This window comes from Eschrichtius robustus, chromosome 4 (genome assembly GCF_028021215.1).
Source record: "Eschrichtius robustus isolate mEscRob2 chromosome 4, mEscRob2.pri, whole genome shotgun sequence".
Classification (NCBI taxonomy): domain Eukaryota; kingdom Metazoa; phylum Chordata; class Mammalia; order Artiodactyla; family Eschrichtiidae; genus Eschrichtius; species Eschrichtius robustus.
The window spans coordinates 83,851,417-83,875,219 of NC_090827.1; the positions used below are offsets into that span (position 1 = coordinate 83,851,417).

At 34.9% G+C, this 23,803-nt stretch overlaps 1 protein-coding gene across 1 annotated transcript; it reads left to right on the top strand.

Annotated features, from left to right (window-relative positions):
• Nucleotides 1-897: 897 nt before the first annotated feature.
• Nucleotides 898-23,432, top strand: YIPF7 (Yip1 domain family member 7). Its single transcript, XM_068542241.1, has 6 exons — nucleotides 898-959; nucleotides 2,518-2,634; nucleotides 9,587-9,745; nucleotides 15,981-16,128; nucleotides 20,550-20,731; nucleotides 23,270-23,432. Exons 2-6 carry the CDS (start codon nucleotides 2,519-2,521, stop codon nucleotides 23,430-23,432), a joined length of 768 nt encoding a protein of 255 aa, XP_068398342.1. The 5' UTR covers nucleotides 898-959; nucleotide 2,518.
• Nucleotides 23,433-23,803: the final 371 nt, after the last annotated feature.

Sequence of the window (23,803 nt, forward strand, 5' to 3'; positions counted from 1 at the left end):
TCAGAGGTTAGGATAGGAATGACAGTTCCAACCCTCTAATCACGTTATTGGCTCCATTAGCAGCCAGCCCCCATCCTTAGGTGACGTCCCAAAATCACTTCATTAACATACCGAGACACCTTTGTCACTCTCAACACTTAGCAAATTCCAAGGGTTTTGGGAGCTATGAGTGAGGAACCATGAGCAAAGACCAAATATATATATGAGAAATGTATTTTGGTCAACTGAATGACCAGATATATATTTTTCTTATAAATCACAATATCATACGTGCCTTTCAGTGGTCAAGATTGGCTCAAAAATGAGAGAGAACATGCCCTATAAATGAGGAGTGCTCCTAGATCACATTAGTGTATCCATTTGGGGCTGTGATGGAGAAGTAAGAAGTAGGGAAAAATATCAGAGGTAGATCATGGGTAGTCTTCCTAAACGTTGTTTATATAAATTGAATGGTTCAGATTTGGATAAAATTGATAACACTCATTTTCAGATTGTTGCTAAGATTGTCATGCTAAGATCATGTACCATATATTGATTTTTACTGCATATTATTAGGAAATCTTGTCTAGGGTGAATATACTCTTATAGGCTAAAAAGCAGAAGGAGTGTAAAGGCCTCTTTATTGTTTGCCTCAAATAAATGACTTTCAATCATTGTTTAAGGGTACATTAGTCACAGAAGGAAATTGAATCCACCATTTACTTTATCAAATTGTCTCTACACCATTCACTGTGGTGTTTATACACTTTAACAAGTATTACAAGATACTGTGTTTGGCTTTTGGCAGGCTTTTTTTTTTTTTTTTTTTTTGGCTGTAGCATCTGTTCAGAGTGTCAGAGTACAAATTTAGAAGCTTATATATATAGCCAGCAGGTCATCTTTTCATAAGCTGATTTGTTGAAAATTTCTCAAATAAAGCTACATTTGTTGGAGGATCTTTCGACTAAAATAATATAAAGGTATGTGTCTGATCCTTCTAAAAAATTTGGCATTTAAACAAAATATGAAGCTGGGTTATGTAAGGACTTTAATACCTATAGTCATATTACATAAAGCTTTGCATGTGCTGAAAACTTACTGTATTTTCCAGTAAAATTACTCTCTATGCTTTATAATAACATATTTTCATGGACTGAGAAAGTTCTGCTCTTAAATTTTAAATTCTTTAAATTAAGTTGTTAAAAGATTTAACACTCTCCTCGTCCTGATTTTAGTTTATATAATTCATAGTTACTTTTATACACATTACTAATGAAAAATCTTGATTTATTATATCAGATGTATGAATCTAATTTTAGAAAAGCTTTCTGTATTTTTACTGAGCTGAAAAAAATTTGATATATTTGACAACTGTTACTTGAATATTTCTGATTAATGAGGCCCTTAGAGCTAAGGCTGTTTATGCAGTTTCATTTGAAATTTATTATAAGTAGTATCCCATAGATTTATTATAATTATACGGATTACTGCTAGTGATTTTTAAATTCATTCTTTTGAAATAGAAAGCTTTTCAAAGAAAAAATAAAGGTTAAAATGTTGAGTTGAAAACCATATCTGTCAGGTTGAAAAGATTCTTTACTCCATTCTCTAATTTTCATCCAAAGAGACACTATTACCCACTTTGCTATTGTTTTCTTCCCTCACCTTTTCCTCCTGTCAAGTCTTTCTTTTTCCCTCTGCTATTCTAAGCCGTTAGGTCTATACCAAGATCATGCACTCCTCTCCATTCCCAGAAGTGAACAAAAACTATGTAGACAGTGTATGGAAAGATAGACTCTGTTCCTGTAGCAGAATTGAGCCTTTCTCCCTCTGACTTAGCATAAGCCCAGGTGCAGCAGGTAGGGCAAGAGAAAAGGAAAATGTTTCAAACACATTTTAGGAATTATAAAGTAGAACTAGGAGATTAGTTTTTAGAGTTTTGTCTATGTTTTGGGGAGAAGAGAGGCTGTTAGCACACTTTAAAGCTCTATGAGAAAATCAAACAAATATTATTATTATTAGCTGTTTGCTTTCTGGCCTTGCAACAAGATATATATATATATATATATATATATATATATATATATATATATATATATATATATATATATAAATAGATAGATACACACACACATATATATGTATATATATGTATATCTCTATATATATATTCTTAAAGTGGGGAACTAACATTGTTCAAGGGAAAACTTTCTAGATGTATACCAACTTTTAAACTTTTTCTCTTAAACTGCTGAGAATAAGGTATTAGGTGAAGAATGTGTTTTTTCAGGTCAGTTAAAGTCAATTTAGTCAAAGTCACAGTCCAAGTGAGTGAAAACTTCAGAAAAGTTAATTGAAGATATAGGTTTTGTAAATGACTTTCTAGCATACATTTCCACACCCTTCCTCCATTCAAAGACTACCTTGTTCTCTAATAGGAATCCTGCCATAATCACAGCATCTATTAATCCTCGTAAATACCTCAAAGGAACTTTCATTGACTCCTAAACTTCTGCATTTTTCACTCTTATTTTTCAGGATGTCAAACTTGGGACAATTTGACTCCGACTTTTACCAATCTAATTATAACATTGATAATCAGGAGCAGAGTTATAATGATTCTAATGCCTATGGAAATATTTATGGATCCAGAAAGTAAGTACTTGACATTGAGAAAATATGTTCTCATTTTAAGAAGTCATAATATTTTGACAGAGGGTTTCAGGTAGGGAGGTTCCCTTGGGGGAAGCAAAACCTCTCCCCGCTGTATCTCCATAAAATGCCCAAGAAGAAATGTTAGGAAAGGGCAGAGAAATGAATTCAGTTTTCCATGAATGCCCTTGATCGCCTCAGGCCTGTTTATAGGTGAAAGACTTGTCTCCTCTTTTCAAAATATCACTTAACAGGGAGCATGAATACAGGCCCTGGACAGACAGAAAACATTTTCCTTTTACGTGATATTTTCCAGGACACTGCTCAAGAAACCGATTGTGTTCAACTTAATAAATATTTATTGAGTGCCTGCTTGTGTGTCAGAAATTAAGAAAGGCACTATAAACCCAAAGATAAAGAAGAAATTCATAATCTTTTCCCTCACAAAATTAAAAAAATTTATGTTGGAGAGGGGGACAATTAAATATGCTATTATAATACAGTGTGGCAATTCCTAACTGAAATCGAGATAAACATAATTCAGAATGTGTTAGTTATTTGAGTTGACAATTCAACTTGAGTTGAAAATAAATTAAAAAATGATTAAGAATTTAGTATTTACCCTCCACTAGCGCCCCAAATAGGGCAGTTAGAATGAGAAGAATTTGGTTCAAGTTCTGGCTCTGGCATTTGTTTTTTGTCACATTGGGAAAGACAACTTCCCCAACTGAGTGTGTTAAACTGAGAAATAAGGATGTTAATAATACCTACTTTGTGAGAATTGTCTGAAGAACTATTGTGGTAATGTGCAGGAAAGTGTGTGTTAAAGTAAAACCATTGTAATATATGTGTTATCTTTTCATATAACTATAGTTTGCAGAAGCAATGGACACTGTTGCCAAGTCGCTTAAACGTGCATTTGGTTACACAGTTGCTTCTTTAGATGTTCTTTTAGATTAGTGAACTGTGAGAAGGGACAGAGAAATTAAGGAATTTTTCCAAGGTCACACAGCTAGTAAAAAATGGGGTTAGGCTAGTCCAAGGTTGTTGGACTAGACTAAGGGGCATATAATTTATTGTAAAATCAAGACATTTTTGAGAGTAAAATGTGTGCTATTAATAACAATGTTGGTACAATAAGAATAAACTGGATCATCTTAGGCAAACTGGGATGTGTGGTTACTGTGCCATTCCAACAAGTTTAGGGCAAATAACCACATAAGAAATACTTCAAATTTATTAATTCTTGAAGTTTATTTTTCGAACACAGATAAGTACCTTGAAAACTCCAGAATAAGGAGGAAAAAACAGAATAAATACAACAGGCAGTGGGGACTCTTCTGTTCCAACTACACCGAAGACAATTTGGACGTTGTTTTTATGGGCTGATGACTCCTGCAGACACAGGCAGATAGGCACCGTTTTCACAAGCTGCATCCTAACTACTCGTGCTGAACCACTGCTCTAAAGCGATAGGGAAAGGCATTGGTAACTAATGTTTTTAAAACTGTAGAAATTAAATATCTGGAATTTTATCTCATTCATGCCCCTAGTCTTTGTTGTCTAGCATTAGTCAAATTGCCATAAGAACTTCTTAAAATGAAAAGCAATCCATACCTCTCTCTACCTATCTATCTGGATATTATCACCAGGCAAATTAAATGTGTTTAAAATATTTATAAGAAAAATGGGGGAAAAGGATAAAGCTGTCTAGAATTGGCTCAATCATTGCTGAATCCTACAACAGAAAAAGAACTTAATTTTATTTCATTTATGATTTACAGTTTGGAAGGTCGAGAAAAAACAGAAAAGTGTATGATGGCCCAGGGAGTAGTTTGAGCATGAAGGTATTACAGGATGATAACTCAAAATATATAATCCACATGAAAGCTATCTAATAGGATTTTTCAGCTCTGTGCTCCTGTTTTATTGAAAGGATCCAGTGGCCTGCTGTTTCTTTTCTCCCTTCTCTTCTCCAGATGGAATAAGCACTTGGGCAGCATCTGCAATCCGCATTTTCAGACTAAACAAAACTGAAAAGTCCAATAAGAGAGAGACAAAGCTGTCTCCTTAAGCAGGGACTCAAACCACAGCCTTCTCCCCCCACCCCAGCCCACCCAATTTTCTTTCTCCATTTGATTGCACATATCAGTGTTGACCAGAAATCGAGATGACAAGGAGATGGAAATTAATATAACCAAGTGAGGGCAAGTTATGATTATATTGCATCAGGTTGATGGCCTGGCCTACTTCAGATGCTTAGCATTTAAATCCAAGTCCTGATTTGGATGTGGTAACATTTAAATTCCAACCCACACTGCAAGTCTCGGGAATTAGAAAAGGGCATATTAGCTGTGGTACTTTTATGAGGTACATAAAACATGGAGTCAGGTCAGTGATTTACAAGTGTGCATCAAATAACTCCAGAAACTTGATCTTTTATTCATACAATGAATAGTTCAATTAAAATGTACCCCAAATCAGAATAAGGTGCTCATCATACTGGCGAAAGACATAGGAATCCAGTAGCTAGTTATAATCGATTAGTCTCTTTCTCTCTCCCTGTCCCCTGTCCCATTCCCTCCTCCTCAGTATGAGAGCTCATTTTAAAACACTTGTTATGCTCAATGAATGACATAGTGATCTGAAAACTGGTTGAATGTGCTTATTATGAATGAAGATATTTATATTTTTAAACAAGTTTTCTTATTTTAGGATGAACAAGATGGAGTTTTCTCATTAAAAATACAAATTAACTATCCAGTCATTCAGATAGGCATGATTTCCAATGACTCCAGCCAGTTTTCTAGGCTGTATTTTCCCACTGCAGTTTCCCAACTTTCGAAATGGGAAATCTATTCCAATTATTTAGAGTAAGAAATAGCTCTTTCTGCAGAAAGGTGACGACAAATGGGAAACTCCCTTTGAATGTTTCAGTGGGACTTTAACAGATAGATACTGAATCATCAGCTTTTCTGAATCTCTAGACCTGATCTTCCTTTAGTGTTTCAAACATAGTTAATGGCACTGTCAATGCCACATCATTATGTGTACCCGCTGGCTGAGCCAGGATCTGGGAATGTCATACAAGCCCATTCCCCCAGGGATCAGACTGACAAAGGAAAGGAGCATCAGTTGACCCTCATGATGGAAGTCCATATAGTTTTGGAAAAACAAAGCCTCTAATAAAATATGTACCTATTGATTATGTGATGCGATAGAAAACTGACTCTGTGCAACAAACATAATTCTGAAACCACAGAAATTATAATTGAGTCTTCTAACAGCGATCTTCTGTATTTACATTGGAAGGTGAATGTTAAGTCCTGTTGCCTCAGAAACAGTTAAATATTTTTTGCAAGCTGGAGGCCATGCCGTATCTTAACACAATATCATCTAAGCAAAGACAAGCCTCTTCAGGCTGGTTGGAACTGTATAATCCCATGTATAGGTGGTGAAAAGGGGAATATTGAAGAATTAGTGAGCATTCAGAGGGTTTGTATATGGGCCAGGTGTGGCCATCGCTTCATGGCTTAGAGACGGAAAACCAGGCATGAGTGTAGTGGAGATTCTCCTGGTAGGAAAACACAGGGTGGGTGGGATGTTGTCAAAGTCAGTCTGGGTGTTCCAGGGAAACCAAAATGGGACAAAGCTAGAGATGATCAGCACAGAAGGGATACAAACTCTTGGCTTCCTATTGATGGTGTTTTCTCTGAGGACGTGGCAGACTGGGAGACAATTATTTGCAAATATAGAAGATGCTGTTCCAGGGTGTGAGGAAGGTGTCTGGAATGCTTCAGTGTCAGTCTCGGGAAGAGAAGAGCAGACATATACTTAGCTAATGCTTATTGATCACTTTTTGTGTGCCCCACGTTACCCTAAGTGCTTTATTTATTTCAGCTAATTTAATTCATCATAACCTTATGAGTTCTATTATTGTCTTCATATTACAGATGAGGAAACTGAGGCACAGAATGTGAAATGATTTGCCTAAGATTATAAAATTGGGATTTGAACCCAGGCAGTCGGACTCCAGGAGTCCTGTTTGCTAAGCACTCTACTTGGTTCAGGATACATCCTACGATGGGACTAGCAGAAATAGGCAGAATAGCTTGCTTCACTTTACTTTGTCCCAGGTGGGAGTCCTTACCCTCCCACCTGATACACAGTGCTTTTGACTATCTTATGCATGGTTTATTCCTCTGCCTTGGATGACAACAATACTCATAGTCAATTTCCTATGTAACCATAGATCAAAACAATGCAGCACAAACGGGCCTTGAGGGGCCTCCGATCTGCAGGTGCCTCCTGGGAGGCGCAGATGTGCACACACCCAGCACTGACTTGCGTTCAAGCACAGAATGAATGTGATCAGACTGTCTTGCCTTGACAACATGTTTTGCATTGTAGAGTTTTATCTAGCTTTGCCTTGGATGAAATAAAAATTATGTTTAATAAAAAAAAACAAAAAAAACAAAAAAAAAACAGTTCAATAATTAGAACCAACTCAACTTCATTTGAAATAAATAAAATAGGCTATTTAATAATTTAAAGTAAAATTACTGTACATTATGAAAATAAAGATACATAAATGTTAGGATCTACAATGCCATAGAAATAAAATAATTATTCTGCATTACACAAAACAGTGCAAGAAAAGAATCCGAATAAGCTTTTGGAGTGCAAAGTTTAAATTTTCCATTTTAAATTATCATGCAGACATAGCATTTCAAGCCATGCTATAGTCTATGGCAAAGTTTTTAATTTTGAAGAGGAAAAATGCTAGCCGGTAAATTTACTGTACCATCAAGTGTTGCATCACATAACGCTGCTGCTCTGCCTACAGTACAGTTTAGAAGGGAGGTATCTTGTTGCATCCAAAAAATTGAAATTAACAAGTTTCTGAAGCAAACACATTTACCTTTTAAGCCTGAAACAAAATAATGTGACAAAAGAGTAATTCTATCCCTGGGTTTAAGAAAAAAGAAAAGGCCTATACCACATAATGAACTAAGAAGCAGTTTTCCACCCACTTTTAAACTCCATAGTGATCCTTAGTTAAAACAACAATGTTAACTCTGGGGAGACAGAGTTATAGGCAGAAATATAATACATAGAGTTGGAAAGCAAAAGAAGGGAAATATGACCAAGAATGTTGCCAGTCGTTCTAAAGAAGGCTTTTGCACTCACTTCACAGTTATTTGAAATGATTTTTTACAGGAATAGGAGATGCCTGTTAACAAAGGTAATATTTAAATCCTAGCAGCCAGAGTCCAGTGTTTATTTTGGTCTAATTCAGTTGAAATTTGGAATAATGTGTTGAGTTAGAAATCAACAAAATTTCAGTATTTACCTTCTCAAAGAGCTAATTAAGATGCTCTGTAATCAAGGAAATCAAGGACCACTTTTCATGTTCCTTTCCTTTCCCTTCTCTTCCCTTCCCTTCCCTTCCCTTCCCTTCCCTTTCCCTTCCCTTCCCTTTCCTTCCTTTCCCTTCCCTTCCCTTCCCTTCCCTTCCCTTCCCTTCCTTTCCCTTCCCTTCCCTTCCCTTTCCCTTCCCTTCCCTTTCCTTTCCCTTCCCTTTCCTTTCCTTCCCTTCCCTTCCCTTTCCTTTCAGTAAAAACAATTTAAAATGACCAAATAACCTCACAGATGAGCCCTTTTTTCTTCCTTCCTTTCTCTTCCTGCAAGAAGTTATTTACTAAGATTGTTTTCCAACTTTCTCACACAAATGGTGAAATAAAAACCAAATAAAAGCACAATCAAAGAAATATTGTAATATGGTGTTTCAACAAAACTAAATTGCACATTTCAAAAGACGGACAGTGAAGCCAGCTATGGAAGACTTTTAAGTCAGGTTCTCAAAGATAATTTGATTGTCAATAACTGTCTGGGAATAGCCAGAGCTAAAAAGTCTACTCCTTGATGGACAACGGTCAGTTTATGTGTTTATTTTTTCCCTATGAATTGACTACTATTAAAATTTTGATTTTTAAAAATTTTTATAGAAATACAGTTGATTTACAATGTTGTGTTAGTTTCAGGTGTACAGCAAAGTGATTCAGTTATACATATATATATATATATATATATACATATATATATATATATATATATATATTCTTCTTTTGCATTCTCTTCCATTATAGGTTATTACAAGATATTGAGTATAGTTCCCTGTGCTATACAGTAGGTTCTTGTTGATTATCTATTTTAAACATAGTAGTGTGTATATGTTAATTCCAAACTCCTAATTTATCCCTCCCCCTCTTTCCCCTTTAGTAACCATAAGTTTGTTTTCTATGTCTGTGGGTCTATTTCTGTTTTTGTAAATAAGTTCATTTGCATCTTTTTTTTTTTTAGATTCTACATATAAGCAATAGCATATGATATTTGTCTTTCTCTGTCTGGCTGACTTCACTTAGTATGACTATGATTTTTTACTTGCTGCCTCCACAGATTTATAGGGAATGTCCTGTTTGGTGACTGTCCCTGAAAATCAGTGAAAAAGCAGCATTGTGTAGGGATCAGGGCACTGCTCAGACAGACAGTTTCAGTTCACAGTCCAACACCTGAATGTTATTGTGTGTTACCAGGCAAGTCATTCAGTCTCCATGAACCTGTATTTCTTTTTTCGGTAAGATGGGATTAAAACTACAGTTTTTACTTTGCAGAATTTTAATTACGTGAGAAAATGTGAAGGAGAGTGTCCAGCACATTGTAAATTATCAATACATGTTAGTCAATATGGATCATTCTGCTAGAGAGTTTTCTCAGAACTAGTTACTTTTTCTTTTTTTGATTAAATTTAAACGTCAAGCAAGTTAATTCTTTCGTGGGTAAATAGTCATAAAAACTAGGAGAAATCATAAAAGGAAAATTGTAGTTTCCTTCCTTGATTTGTCGTAATATCCCTTTCTTAGATGTGTGAATATCAGTATCTTCCTTTTTCTAGACAACAGGCCAGTGAGCGGCCTCAGCCTGCCTTCGTCCCACCAGAGATGCTCGTGTCATCAAGTTATGCGGGACAATTCTTTCAGCCAGCATCCAACCAGGATTATTATTCACCATCTTCTTACGTTGACAGTTTTGATGAAGAGCCTCCTTTACTAGAAGATAAGTTAAGGAAGTGCTATTAATGTGTGTACAGCTCAAAGAACAATAGCAATAATCAGCTCTTCATGTGCGCTGTCAGCATGCCGCACACAGTGTTTTATGTGATTATTCCACATATAAACAAGAGTCTGCCAGACCAACACACTTAAGCCTTTGGGAGTTTGTCTCCTGTATGTGTGGGGACGATTGGAAGTAGATACAAGCTATTGCTGTGCTAGTCTTGCAGTTTTTAAATGTTTCTTCACTGTTTCTTGAATGTGGACTCCCTGACCATATCTAGACAACAGTGAAGACATCTTTTGGCAGAGTGATTGTATCAAAGTAACCACCAGCATATCTTACTATTTTCTGCTATGTTTGCCTGCGAGCAAAGGGGGTAGTTTCTCAATATTCTTTTTTTGTTGTCATGGAGAAAAGACAGGTTTTTTTCCCTTCCTGGCTCATGTGAGCCCGCACATCTCAGCTAGATACGACTAAGTGGGAAGGAATATGATTCCAGTAAATAGCACTGTTGGTGGCAAGGAAACCTGGGGACCCTTGCAGTTAAAGGTGGCCTCCAAAGATTTCAGGCATCTTCCATCCACTGATTTTTTTTTTTTAATCCAGCCAATTTATATCTGCCGCTTTTGTTCTTAAGGAATGTCAACATGACGCTAGAAAACTAAAGTTCAAGGAGATTTAAATTTGGAAGCCAAGGAGAAATATTCACAGGCTAACTGCTCTAACTCTTTTGTATGTAGTCCAGTGAAAAGGGATAGGCTAAAATTCCCAACATTTTACATCAAAAGATCATTGTTTGCTTCTTATGAACACAGCCAGCCACCTGATATTAAAACATTCTTCCTCTTTGCCTTCAAAATTAAGAAAAGAGGAAAGATTTAAATCATTCAGAAAAGCACAGAGATTTATATAATCGATTTGTTGGCTCTTTAGAAGCCAGTTAAGTTTTTGGATCAATTACGCTTAACCAATTCATTCTAATTTGCCTCTGCATCTGATATCTAACGCCTGAAAGTTATCAGCTATTCTCATCAAGAATTTTCCTTGACTCCACCAACATCTCTACATAAAAAAACCTATCAATTGACTAATTATAAAAGTAATCTATATTCAAAATAGAAATTTGGAAAATATAGAAACATATGAGTAAAAATATTAAAAAATCACCAAAAATTTTCCCTCTGAGACATGGCTATCATTAATAATTTGATGTCATTTCTTCCATCCTTTATTCTGTTTTTCTATGAATATATATATATATACACTAAAAAATGAAATACTATATTTCTTTGACTATGAATATATTGGTAAATACTTAAAAATAAAAGTTGGATCATACTATGGGCATAAAACTTTGTATTTTTTAAAGTTACTTTATATCATAAGCATTTCTATACATGCATTCTTTAAAGTCATTAAATGTTATTTGAAAATATGACATGTAATGGCTTCATAATATTTTACTATATACAAGTACCATAATTTAAATCTACCATAGAGGTCATTCTTTATAATCAATAACATTTTGGTGAATATCATAGTAAAAACTTTGACCTGTACAGAATCTGTCCTTAGGATGGAACTATAACATTGGGATCACTGGGTCAAAAGTCATTTATACTGTCAGGCTCATCTAGAAAAATAATGAGCCAACAGACCTCCATAGTAGAATATGAAATGTCTTTGTTAATTTGATAGGCAAAAAGGCAAAAAATAATACTTTTTATTTCTTGGTTACTAGAAAAGTTAGACATTTTTTTCATATGTTTATTGACTGTTTTATATGTTTTTTTCATATGTTTATTGTTTCACATGTTTTTACTTCTTTCTGTTTTTCAAGTTCTTTGCCAGATTTCCTATTGGAATCTTAAGATTTTTCCTTTCCTTTTTTATTTATAGAGATATTTATATGATAAAGATATTAATTATTGTCTGGAATATGTATTTCAAGCTTTTCTTTCCTAGGTTGTGTTTGCCACCTAATTCGTTTATGGGATGTTAGGGCATATAGTCATTTTATTAATTATGTTTATGTTTTTAACTCCACAATATTTTTCTTGGTAACTTTTCTTTCCAATTGCTCTTTTGTTTAGAATATATTTCTCCAGCTCTAGATACTGCTTATATCCTCTTGTAGATTCTTAAATTTTTAAATTATCTTTTTGTTTTTCACTTAAATTTTTGATTCATTGAAAATTGTTTTAGGTTAGTACATGAAGTAGAATTTAACTTTGTTTTTTTTCTTTAATGATTAATCAATTTTTCCTGTAATGTTTACTGAAAATAATCTTTTCTACTTGTCTCAGATGCCTCCATCCTGATATTCTAAACTCAAATACATTCTCCCATGATGTCTTCTTAAATTTCAAATAGGAAATATACTAGATTTCCCCTCCTACTACATCTCAGAGAAATTCCTAGATTGTTTTGTTTTCTCTTTGTGATTATCCCCACCAAATATACAGTATATTAGAAGAGAGAGTATCTGATATAATTTTGCATTTTGAGTCTATGAAATTTCTAGACTCTGATCCAATATGTTCTTCAGGCTGGGTGACTTTGTGAAAGCCTCAAGCCTCATCTGTCTAAAAGATATAAAAAGACCATAGGCAGGATTTCTAGGATAAGATGATAAAAGACATTTGCTAGTTTTTATTGAGCATACACAAAAACAACCTATAAAATTATGAAGTTATAATAATTAACATCCCTTGCACAAAAACATGCTATTTGAAAGTGTACTCGTTTATTCCTTAAATACTTTGTTGTCTAAAAGACTTGTTTCATTTAAGAATGATAACCTTTGTTATTTGATCATGTATAATCAATGTTAACAAATGCATCTTGAAGAATAATAGTCAATTCAAATCTGTCAGACTAGAAAAGTTACTGTGATATTTGGTATTTACATTTGTAGCATAGCCTGATGTTTATATTTGAAAGGCCAATGCCACAATTTGCATAGAAAACAAAGATATTAATTCATTTTTATAACATATATATTGTATACTTTACTACCACTAGATGACAGCAAAACAATAAATTTTGCATTCAGATTTCACAGCAGTTTCATCTTTTTTTATCTTGTAAAATAAGTTGTTATATTAGGGCATCTACAATTGATAAATAGATATCCCATTTGCATACCTTATAATAAATTTGAAAACAAAATATTATGGAGATGTATTTTGGTAAAAAACACATAAAATATTTTTTCTTATGAAAATACTTAGCAGGTCTTATGTTCATTCGTTGTTTCATGACTCCATGTTGAAACGTGCAAAAGTTAATTATGCCATCAAATAAATGGCTGATATCAGTAATAATGTCTCATAAAGCATTTTCATCTGGGTTTCTTCAGGAATAATGATTATGCTTTTTGAGGAGAAAGGTATTTTGAATTAAAGGCCACTTTATTGTGGTAAATACTGAAAACATATTGTTAACATAAATATATAAATTGAAAATAAAGTTTGAAGACAACATAAGCCTCAGGTGAAATTAATTTAAACTATAGCATTTCTCAATTTTTAAAATCTTCTGCTATTTTAAAAATCACATTGGACATTCTAACCTATTTTAAGTTGGTGAACTACTCATATCCTCCAAAGTGTATGTTCATTAAGAAATATATAAATACACTGTGAAAATAAAAAGGGAAGTTGAAACGTAAATGATTTGCTCACTATTAATTTAATTCAAATTAAATCCAAATGCTTTCTTTTCAAGCTTGGGTTGGCTAGCAATTGTCAATCTGGATGTGAAAAGAGTGAAAGATACACTTTCTATCCTAGTTCGGGCAATGTCTGGCTGACCTTCTAAAAATGTCTAGGCCCCTTTAGAGCAAGGTCGCTGTATGTCATGGCGATCATTGAAAGTTCATCTGGTATTCTGTGTGTAGAATGTCAGCTTTGCAAGGTGTTTAGGTGGTATACACAACTATAAAAGAAGTTGAATTATACCCTGTCTCTGACCAAAGAGGGTTACTAAATCCTGGGAAGGGAAGTTGAATGGCAGGTACCAATGATTTAGGGAGACAATCCTTCACATGGGAGAACTGGGCTCACTTCAAAAAAATACAAACCTTATGAGATTAGATGTACATTGACTCGACCACAGCTATATGATTAAAAGCATGGGTTCTTTTTTTTCTTTTGTACCCTCTTGTTTTGTACCCTATCCCTAGTCCCTGGCGACCACTTTTCTACTCCGACTCTGTGAGTTTGACTTAACAAAATTTTTTTAGACTCCGCATACAAGTGATAGCATGCAGTATTTGACTTTCTCTGTCTGGCTTATTTCACTTAGAAAAATGCTCTCAAAGGCCATTCATGTTGTCACAAATGGCAGGATTTCCTTGTTTTTTTATGACTGAACAGTATTCCAATGTGTATATATATATATATATATATATATATATATATATATATATACCACAACTTTTTTACACATTCATCCATCAGTGGACACTTCAGTGGTTTCCATGTCTTGGCAGTTGCTGCCTTCAACATGGGGGTGCAGATATCTCTTTGATATCCTGTTTTTGTTTCCTTCAGATATATTCCCAGAAGTGGCATGGCTGGATCATACAGTAGTTCTATTTTTTAAAAAATTTTGAGGAACCCCCATACTGTTCTCCATAGTGGCTGCACCAATAAACATTCCCACCAAGAGTGCACAGAGGTTCCCTTTTCTCCACATCCTTGCCAACACTTATTTCTTGTCTTTTTGATGTTAGCCATTCTAACAGGTGGGAGATGATATTGTGGTTTTGATTTGCATTTCCCTGATGATTAATGGTGTTAAGCACATTTTCATGTACCTGTTGGCCATTTGTATGTCTTCTTCGGAAAAATTTCTATTCAGTTCTTCTGTCCATTTTTTAATTGGACTATTTTATTTATTTAGTTTTCTATTACTGGCTCTGTGACTTTGGAAAAGTTCATCACTCCAAACCTCAGCCATCTGATGCACAAAGTAGGAATAAAATAACAGTACCAGCCTCAATGAATGTCAATGAGACCAACACGTGTAAATCTTGTAAGGCTTACAGGAAAATTCTGTAAAAATATTCAGTTGAAAAGAATTCCACTCTTTTTAGCTCAAATGTATGTACTTTATAGTAGTTTAGCTCCAGTTTTTCCTAACCTCCACCTCACCCGTATTCAAATTTAAAATGAGAGAAGGAGGGTAATCAGCTTGATTACTGGTTCCTAAGTAGTGACGTTATATTCTCCTTTGTGAATGTCCTTTTTTTCTACTCCAGATGCATCTTAAAGTTTATCTTTATAGGAGTGGTGAGAAAAGTAACTGATGTGATGTTGGCATTTATTTCTATATTCAGTGGATGTCAAACGGCTGGGTTTTTTTTTCTTTTTAATGAAAAAGATATAAGAGGAGCAGAATCTAGCAGCGGGGTCTGTAAAAGGGCAGTCAGAATTCTTTGAAAAACAAGGCATTGGAGAAATAATTAGAAATTTCTAATTGAGTTTAGACTCATGGACACGGAGCCCCACTGCTTTTGGATATTTTATTCTACCATCACCACTCATTAAAGGGAAAGGTTAATTGTCTCAAGAATTTAATCTCTGAATACACAGACTCAACAACACAGAGCACTGACCTTATTAAAATATGTATGCACGCCGTGATTGCTTTTACTTGCTGAATGAGCCATTGCCTTTTCTCCTCTGTGGAGTTTCAGGCAGCTAGCATGGTATTGCTCTTCTCATCAGGCAGAGTATAAGTAAAATCCCAGACCTAGGCTAAGTGTCTTTAGATTAGATAACACTGCTAACTAAAAACTATGCATGTTTGGTTGGACAAGTTTCAAAAGTGTTAGCAATAGAAAATGCAGGAAACAGAACTATCTCAATGGGCATTACGATGGGGCTTTTGGTTTGTTAGCTACCATTATATTTTGTTTTTACTGTATAACGTCCATTTCCTCATTTTTGGCTGCATTTTAAGCTTATATTTGCTGCAGAAGGCAGGGAAATTTTTCCTTGATGGAATTATTTCTCTAACATATATCTTTCAGCTCATTGTGTGGGAATAAAAAGTCTTGTTTTGTTTTAAGGTTGCTATATATTACATAGAACTTTAAACTATGAAGGTATAACAATCAGATTAAAGTGCTAAGTAAATTAATAATATTTGTTAACTTTAATTAAAGAATATTACTCATGTTTATTTTTCTATATTTATATTATCTCCTCCCCCTTCTTCTTTTTAGAACTTGGAATTAACTTTGATCACGTATGGCAAAAAACTTTGACAGTGTTAAACCCACTGAAGCCAGCAGATGGCAGCACTATGAATGAAACAGACCTCACTGGGCCCATCCTGTTCTGTGGGGTGCTGGGAGCTTCCCTACTTCTGGTAATGGACAGAAGCAAGCACTACATCTTTCTTTTTTTTTTCTTTTTTTTTAGCTAACATTGGTTTATCTAAGTTTCATGTTTACAGCATTATATTTCTACTTCTGCATACACCACAGCCAAGTACCAGATTTTAATGCATGTCCTTTCAAATGTCATTTTTGAAGAGGTCTTTGTAAATACGGAAGAAAGTATATCACTTTATGAAGTGAAAATTGTTTGTTTAATTCATAACTACATTTTTTTTTGGTGAGAGAGACATATTTAGTGGAACCATAATGACAAAGAGAAACTGCCATCATGTATTACAACAGATAAAAAATGTAAATTTAAATAGAATTTCAAAAATCAGGTCACCAAGACAGATTTTTCAACAAAGCAGGAAATCATATAAATGATTTTCTTGTAATTAAGTCTTTTTTGTTGTTTAGAGAAGACTGTCAATCTGAAAAAGTTGGAGGAACACATGGATTTGGGAAACAGAGGGCTGAAATTTTATTTCTTGTTTTCTGTGAGATTTCTGTTGTGACACTGGACAAATCCCCTCTATTTACTCATCATTCTCATTGCTGGGGTGTATCTATCTCTAGACTATTTCAAATATTCTGTTAGGTACGAGATGGGTCTCCTTGTTTCTGGTTAGGCTGTTATGAATAAATTGACTTGCAACGATAAGCAGTGATTTGTTTATTCAACCTGTATATTTCCCTTATCATTTTAGTTTTCTGTTTTTTATGAAGGCAATTTTTCCCCTGACATCTCCATTTGTCTTGTGTATGGGCCTCTTTCATTCTTTAACTCTGGGAGTAATGATATTCAGAGTCATCAAAAAAGAAAAACATATTTCCACCTAGGTTAAGTTTAGAAGATATTCTAGCTTATAGTTTAGAAAAATGATTTCTCCACCCAAAAAAGGGAAGAAAAAGAAGAAATGAGAAAGGTCTATGATTTTGTATTAAGGAGGTAATGACAATACATTAAAAACAGAAGCTGAACAAGATAGTCAAGCCAGTCTGACAAGTACAGTTTCATTAGGGCACAAAGAGCTAAACTTGGCAAGAGAGGTAATGTAGGAAATTAAAGATTCTAAGAAAAGTCCTTAAAATAACTATTCATTTCACTTTCCCTTCTTACAGCTATCCACTTCCCTAATGCAGCTATACTTCTCAAAAGTAGCTGTAAAATGTATTTGCAACTAAATGAGTCTTCACTTTTCATTATTAATTACATAATACTAATCGAAATTCTGATAGAAATCTAATTTCTGCATTGTAGTGTGGTCAATAATCACATCATATTTATCCAATACGATAGTACTTAGTTATAGCGTTTTATTTCTTCCTTTGAACTACAGCAAATGCAAATACTCTACAAATCTAACACTATATCAACCAGAGTTTTAATTTAGTCTCTAACATCCCTTCTGTCTTTGTCATAGTAATTTGATAATCTTAGATTAAGCTGCTAAGTAAGACCATGTCAATTAATCAAATTGTCAGAAACAATCAATTTAATATATTAACTCATCTTTCTTTTTCAGGTAGTTTGTAATATAACAGCTGTTTGTTTTTCTGTAGAAAATATTACTATTACCACCTCTTAAAGGAAAGCATTAATCCCATTAAGATCTTTTTTGGGTACATAATGTTAGTTGGAATTATTTAAATATCCTCTCTTTTGTTTTAAGTGCAAAGCAATACAGGCAAAGAACTCAACTGAAAGTGGAAAAATTGGATCTGCCCCTAACTTTGCCTCCAGGTGTGATCCTGAACCTGTTTTTTTTTCCTATTTCTTGGCCTTCATTTTTTTTCATTTTGAAGATCAAAAAAGAGGTTTATATAAGTGGTTCTTAAGGTTCGCTTCAGTTGTGAAATTTTAGGGAATGTGTAAAAGTGCATATTTTCTCAAAATTTTTAGGCAAATAATTTCACTTCAACTTTACCATTAGATGTGGTTACTTCAGAATTGATTCTGATACATGGAGAACAATAAGGACCGAAAAACTCCACTGGATATTAATAAAGCCAAATTTAACTTAGAGTCCATTTGAGACTGTTAACCCTGCCCTGGATATCTAAGATTAAAATGTAAAAGATGATTTTAGGGGCTGGTATATGCGTTGTACTAGAGAACGCAAAACTAAATCCAGAAACAATATTCAGATCTGTTCATTATCTCTGGAGGTGTAAGATCCATAGTCACGTACTGATCACTTTTATGATTTATAATGATATAAGGCACAACACCTTTTAGTGGACTTTCTTCATGTTGAAGGAAGCAAACTAAAAAGAACGGCTTCAAACGCTCAACACAAATTTAATTTTACTTATTCTTCCTCTTAAAATTATTTTCACCCCCCAAACCATGAACACAAGCGTTTTAAAGCTATGGCTCCATTTAATTTTTCTAGTAGAGCTAAGAGTGTGATCTGGAAAAGGAACATGCACGGCCGATATAAAAGCATAATCAGAAGAATAAGAAGTATTTCAAGTAAAGATGTAGTAATAAGGGTGGTACCAGGCTGACCTAAAAATTTTTGAATTTAAAAAGAAATTGAACGTTTATTTTTCATTTCAATTACAAGTCCTTGTTAGAATTTGAAACAACTTAAAAAAATGGGACTGGCCCTGCCAGATGGAATTGTACCTCAAATTAGATAAACTAACAAGAGTAAGAGGTAAGGAGAGAGGTCAGTAACTGATATGGAAAAGGACAATTTTACTACCAAATTAGTTTTATCCACCCTCTATTTACCCCATGCACAAAACTGGTTAGGGTCATGGTCCTGCCGTGTGTCCTTTGGGGTACAGGGAAGTTGTGTTTCACCATTACAACTATTCCTACCTCAGAATTATCCCACCCAATTAAAATATTAAGTAGAATGTTTCTCTAATACATGAAAGTGATTTGAAATTGTCACTATTTTCCAAGTGAAGCAAACTCACCCAATAGAGCAGTACATAACTGATGTGTTTCTTTTAGCATGTCCATTAGCATTTTTGGCATTATTTCACAAAATAGCCAGGAGGACTTATTATGGCTAATGCAGCAGAGAATTCTGTAACATAGCCCAGGGACATTTTGTGAAAGAACTTAGTAGTGATCAACTTCCCCAACTGCAGAGGAAGAAAATTTCAAAATAGCCGGACAATTTTAAACATTAAAATGGTCATATTCTCCATTAACTAATTACAACATAAATATCTCTTTATTCTGTAAGACATAAGGACAGCTATGGAGCAGAAAAAAGGACAGCTAAAAAGCTCTCTCTCTGAATCAACTTACCAGATCCTTTGTTGTTTTCAAATAATTCCCATGAAAACCGGAGTCAGCCTCCTCAATCTTTCTCTAGAAGTTCTAACCAGCTTAATGTATATATAAAAATGACATGCATTCTTTACTGGAGCTTTGACATCCTCGGGTAGCAAACGTTAAAATATCCTCTATTGAATCAGTAGTAGATTGTGACTTTCCCTGGATGAGTCTAACGGTGCTGGTTCAGGAACAAGTCTCTAGTGCTCTGTGGGTGATGGCTATTTTGATGAATCCTCAGAAGGTCAGTGGTCTATCCTGAACCCTACTGACTTCCTTTAACAATACCTCTTTTGTGATTTGCTATCAGTTGGTTTATATAAATCAGTTTTTCATAAAGTCTGTTCAAGTTAAGCTGGTAATAGGCATTATGAAAACGAAGGATTCTGGGGTCGGATAAGTTTGGGGTATACTGGCTTAAATAAGGTTAAATAAGTCCCCTTGTTTAGGACTTGTTAGAGCTCCTGCACGTGTTAAAGACCTACATTTTAGAGCTGGACTGCCTGGATTCAAAGCTGAGCTCCACCGCTTACCATTATTTTACCTTGGGCAAGTTCCTTAACCTCCCTGCACCTCAGTTTCCTCATGTGTATAATGGGTACAACAATGGTACCAACTAATTATGTTGTGTGGATTAAATAAATTAATATATGTGAAATCTTTAGAATAGGACCGAACATAGTAAATCTGACAGATGTTTGCTAATATTGCTAATATGTTTTGCAAATCTCCAAGACTAAATTGGAATTTTTTCATTAACTTATTCATTCATTTAATTGTTCAACAAATATGGGGAGAAAAATATATCCTTACCTATGCCTAGTACCCCAATAGGCAATCTATGATAAAAAATATAAATCTGGAAATATAAGCACGCTTGTGCCATCTCACGTATAGTTCAAGGAGGGCGGGTGGTGGTGTTTGTTTTCATGACCTGAATCCATAGTACAGGCAGTGTTTTTTCCAGAACTCCCAGTCTCGAGACTTGTACTACAAAGACATGAACAGCATTGAGGTGATTGATTCGAAAATGCTCTCTGCTTTGTTGACAGTCTGATTTCTTCTTGATGTTTGTTCTATGTTCAAACCGTTTTCTTCCCGTTGTTGCAGGCAGGAAAGGTCCAGTTTGGTTACGTGTATGGCACGAGTGCCATTGGCTGCTTAGGGATTCACGCCTTACTAAACTTGATGAGCTCTTCAGGGGTGTCCTATGTCTGCGTGGCGAGTATTCTGGGTTACTGCCTGCTTCCCATGGTCATCCTGTCCAGCTGTGCCATCTTCTTTTCACTGCAGTAAGTGTCTGTGTGTGCTAATTGACCCCACATGCACGATCGTCGCTAGGGTTTGCCACACCAGTACAACAGTTAGCCCCTTTCTGATCATTTTAGTAGTGGGATTGGGGAAACTGGCTATTAAAAGCTACATACAGATTCAGGAAAGTAGGTCGGTTTTGGCTCAGGTGCTGTTCCCGTTTCGATGATTTTAAAAAATAAATTAAACCAAGTTATCTTTAAAATTGGCACTTTGTAAGTATGAACTATCGTCATGGGTAATATAACCAACAACAGAAAATTCACTTGTTTGAATTACGAAGAGTAAGTGCCTGGTGCACACTGACAAATTGCTTCAGCTCCCAAGCACTCTGCCTACTAGGAGGGAAGCAAGTGTTCTTTCTCAGCTGGACTCCTTGCACTGCAGAATTCCCAGGAACCCTAATGAGGATATTACTGCTAGAGAACTTTATAGCATATATGCTCAGTCAATTTTTTTTTCTTTTTTCCTTCCTGGGCAGATAGTATTTGCAATTCAAAAATATTAATGAGGATTCAGTAGATATGCTTCTGTCGGGCACTTTCCCAGGGCAGTGCATATCACTACCACTTTGGTTGGGAAGAGTATAAGTAATTACATAGTCCTTTGTCACCTGCCATGCTCCAAATCCAATTAGAAATAAACATTTGCCATCAGTGCTCATTCTTCCACATCCAAAGGAGACACAATTCACATTTTTTTTTCTTGGATAATCCAAGTTTTAGGTTATCAACACTATACTGGATAGGATATTACATACAGAATTTGCCAATGCCAGATAAACATTTTAGAAAGACTTTAATATTTTTGTTTAGATATAATCTCAGATGTTTTCTTCATAACGTTATTGAGAATGACATAGATGGAAATGCTTTTTTTGTTTTAATATGGTTTCATTTTGAAAGTAATAGTCTTGAGAGTAACAGAGCAAACCCTTACTTTACCAGCGAGTGCTTAAGACTTAAAAGAGAGGAATACAACAGAAAATGGAAACTGAATGTATAAGTACAATGTGAGTTAGAGGTGTATTTATTGAGTCTTGTCCATGGAAAAATTCCACTTTTTGTATATCATGCTCCTTAGCAAGCTGTTCTGTTTACTATGTTGTTTGGTACAGATGTTTGACAAGTTACTGCAGAGTTCAGTTTTACAACTTCCATTTTGTCAGATGCTTTTGCCAAAGAATACTATAATGATCAACCATTTAAAAATTCTAGGTTTTAGACATTATTTCCATCAAAGTTTAGCTTTGGGGTATCTTAAATGACTCCAGATTATTAGGGAAAGAAAATAAAAACTACAACTCTTGAATTTTGAGAATCATCAGAGGTCTGGACATTTTTCATTAGATTTTCGTTCTGAAATGTAAAGGATGAATTAGAAATCCTTTAAATTATATTAATGGGGACTAAGCTATCTGACCCCTAAGACCACTAAACTGAAATTGCCTTTTTGGGCATATTACTGTAACATTCACATGAATTATATACAATCTCACATTTTTGTTCACCAAAACCTGTAAGTTGAATCACTCTAAATTTTATTTCTAATAGATATTAAGTAAACCAACAAATGTAATATTTACTTGAGTGTTTTAAAATATTTTTGGTTTGTTTATAATCTAAGGCATTATAAGCTCTATTGTACACTTTTTCACTTGTTTTGCTTTGGTTCAATTATTAAAAGCAGGTATTTCTGTCATTCTCACAAATAATAAACACAATTCTCAATTTCAGATTCAACCAGGATCAAGTGAGGCAGTATAGTTTGACAGTAACTAGAACAATATGTTGGTAGTTAGCAGCTCTTGACCTAATGACCATTTCACTTTGCAATTTTTTTAAGTCGCTTCATTCCCATTTCTTCCTAAAGAACCAACTGTCTCCACAGTTACTTTTTGAAGACACCAGTTTGAACAAATCCATTTCGATATTATAAAAATCCACACCTTTATTTGCCCAAGTGATCTTCAGCAATGAGGTGGGAGGCCACACACATCTGTGCCTTACTGCTTCATCTGTGCTCTCCCTGAGCTGTGTCAGGCTTTGCCGTCCCAGGCAAAAACCCACGACATGGACCTGGGAGCGCTGGGGAGTAGGAACCCCACTGGAATGTGGGTCCAGTCATTTTTCTGCTCATACCGGGGGTAAATTTAAGAAGAAAGTAGGGAAAAGAAATCTGTAGCTGTGAAAGAAGCCTCTAAACATAGTTTATGTAAAAGAATTTCAGAAGTTGGGATTTGAATGTTGACTCATGAGAGTGACAGCAGGTCAATTCTTCTGTTTCCAATAATCTGAGTTTTTACCAACCTATAAAATATTTAGCTTCTAATGGTGAACTTGACTCAAAAATTTTCTAAATAGCTGAGGCCTTTGAGTTCCTATGGTTCCTCACCCTCATTTTACCAATTGAGAACGTGGTTATAAATATTGTACCAAGGACATGTCAGAGGCAGCTGTGGTTCAATAACCTCTTTTCCTCCTGGTGTAAGATAACCATCTCTTTTGCCTTTGCTCTAGGGGCACCTTTGGAACTGTGTTGGCACTGGTCATCATTGGCTGGTGTAGTCTCTCAGCCTCCAAAATGGTCACTTCAGCCTTGGCCATGGAAGGACAGCAGCTTCTCATTGCCTACCCTTGCGCCTTACTTTATGGACTTTTTGCCCTCCTAACAGTTTTCTGAAGATTATTTGAGACGGCATTACAGGATTCTATTTGTTTGTCGCTCAGATTATCCTGGAAATGTATTGGCATTCACATTTGGTCATATGATTTCTGTTTTATCACTGTTGAGAGAATAATAAGCAGAGACAAAACAGCACTTAAGGATGGGGCTCTAATAGGCTGTTTGGTTTGAATGATGATTTGCTTTTTGGTTGGTGCATTAAAACAATTTAAAATACTTTAAAATAAAAAGGGATATAGTTGTTGCACTGATGGACCCTGCTTTTCTCAATGGATGTATTTCTGAGAAATTGTAGGTAAATAAAATCATATGCTGACTGGGTAGAAGAAATCTACAGTGAGCCTTCTGAGAAATCTTTATGACAGTTC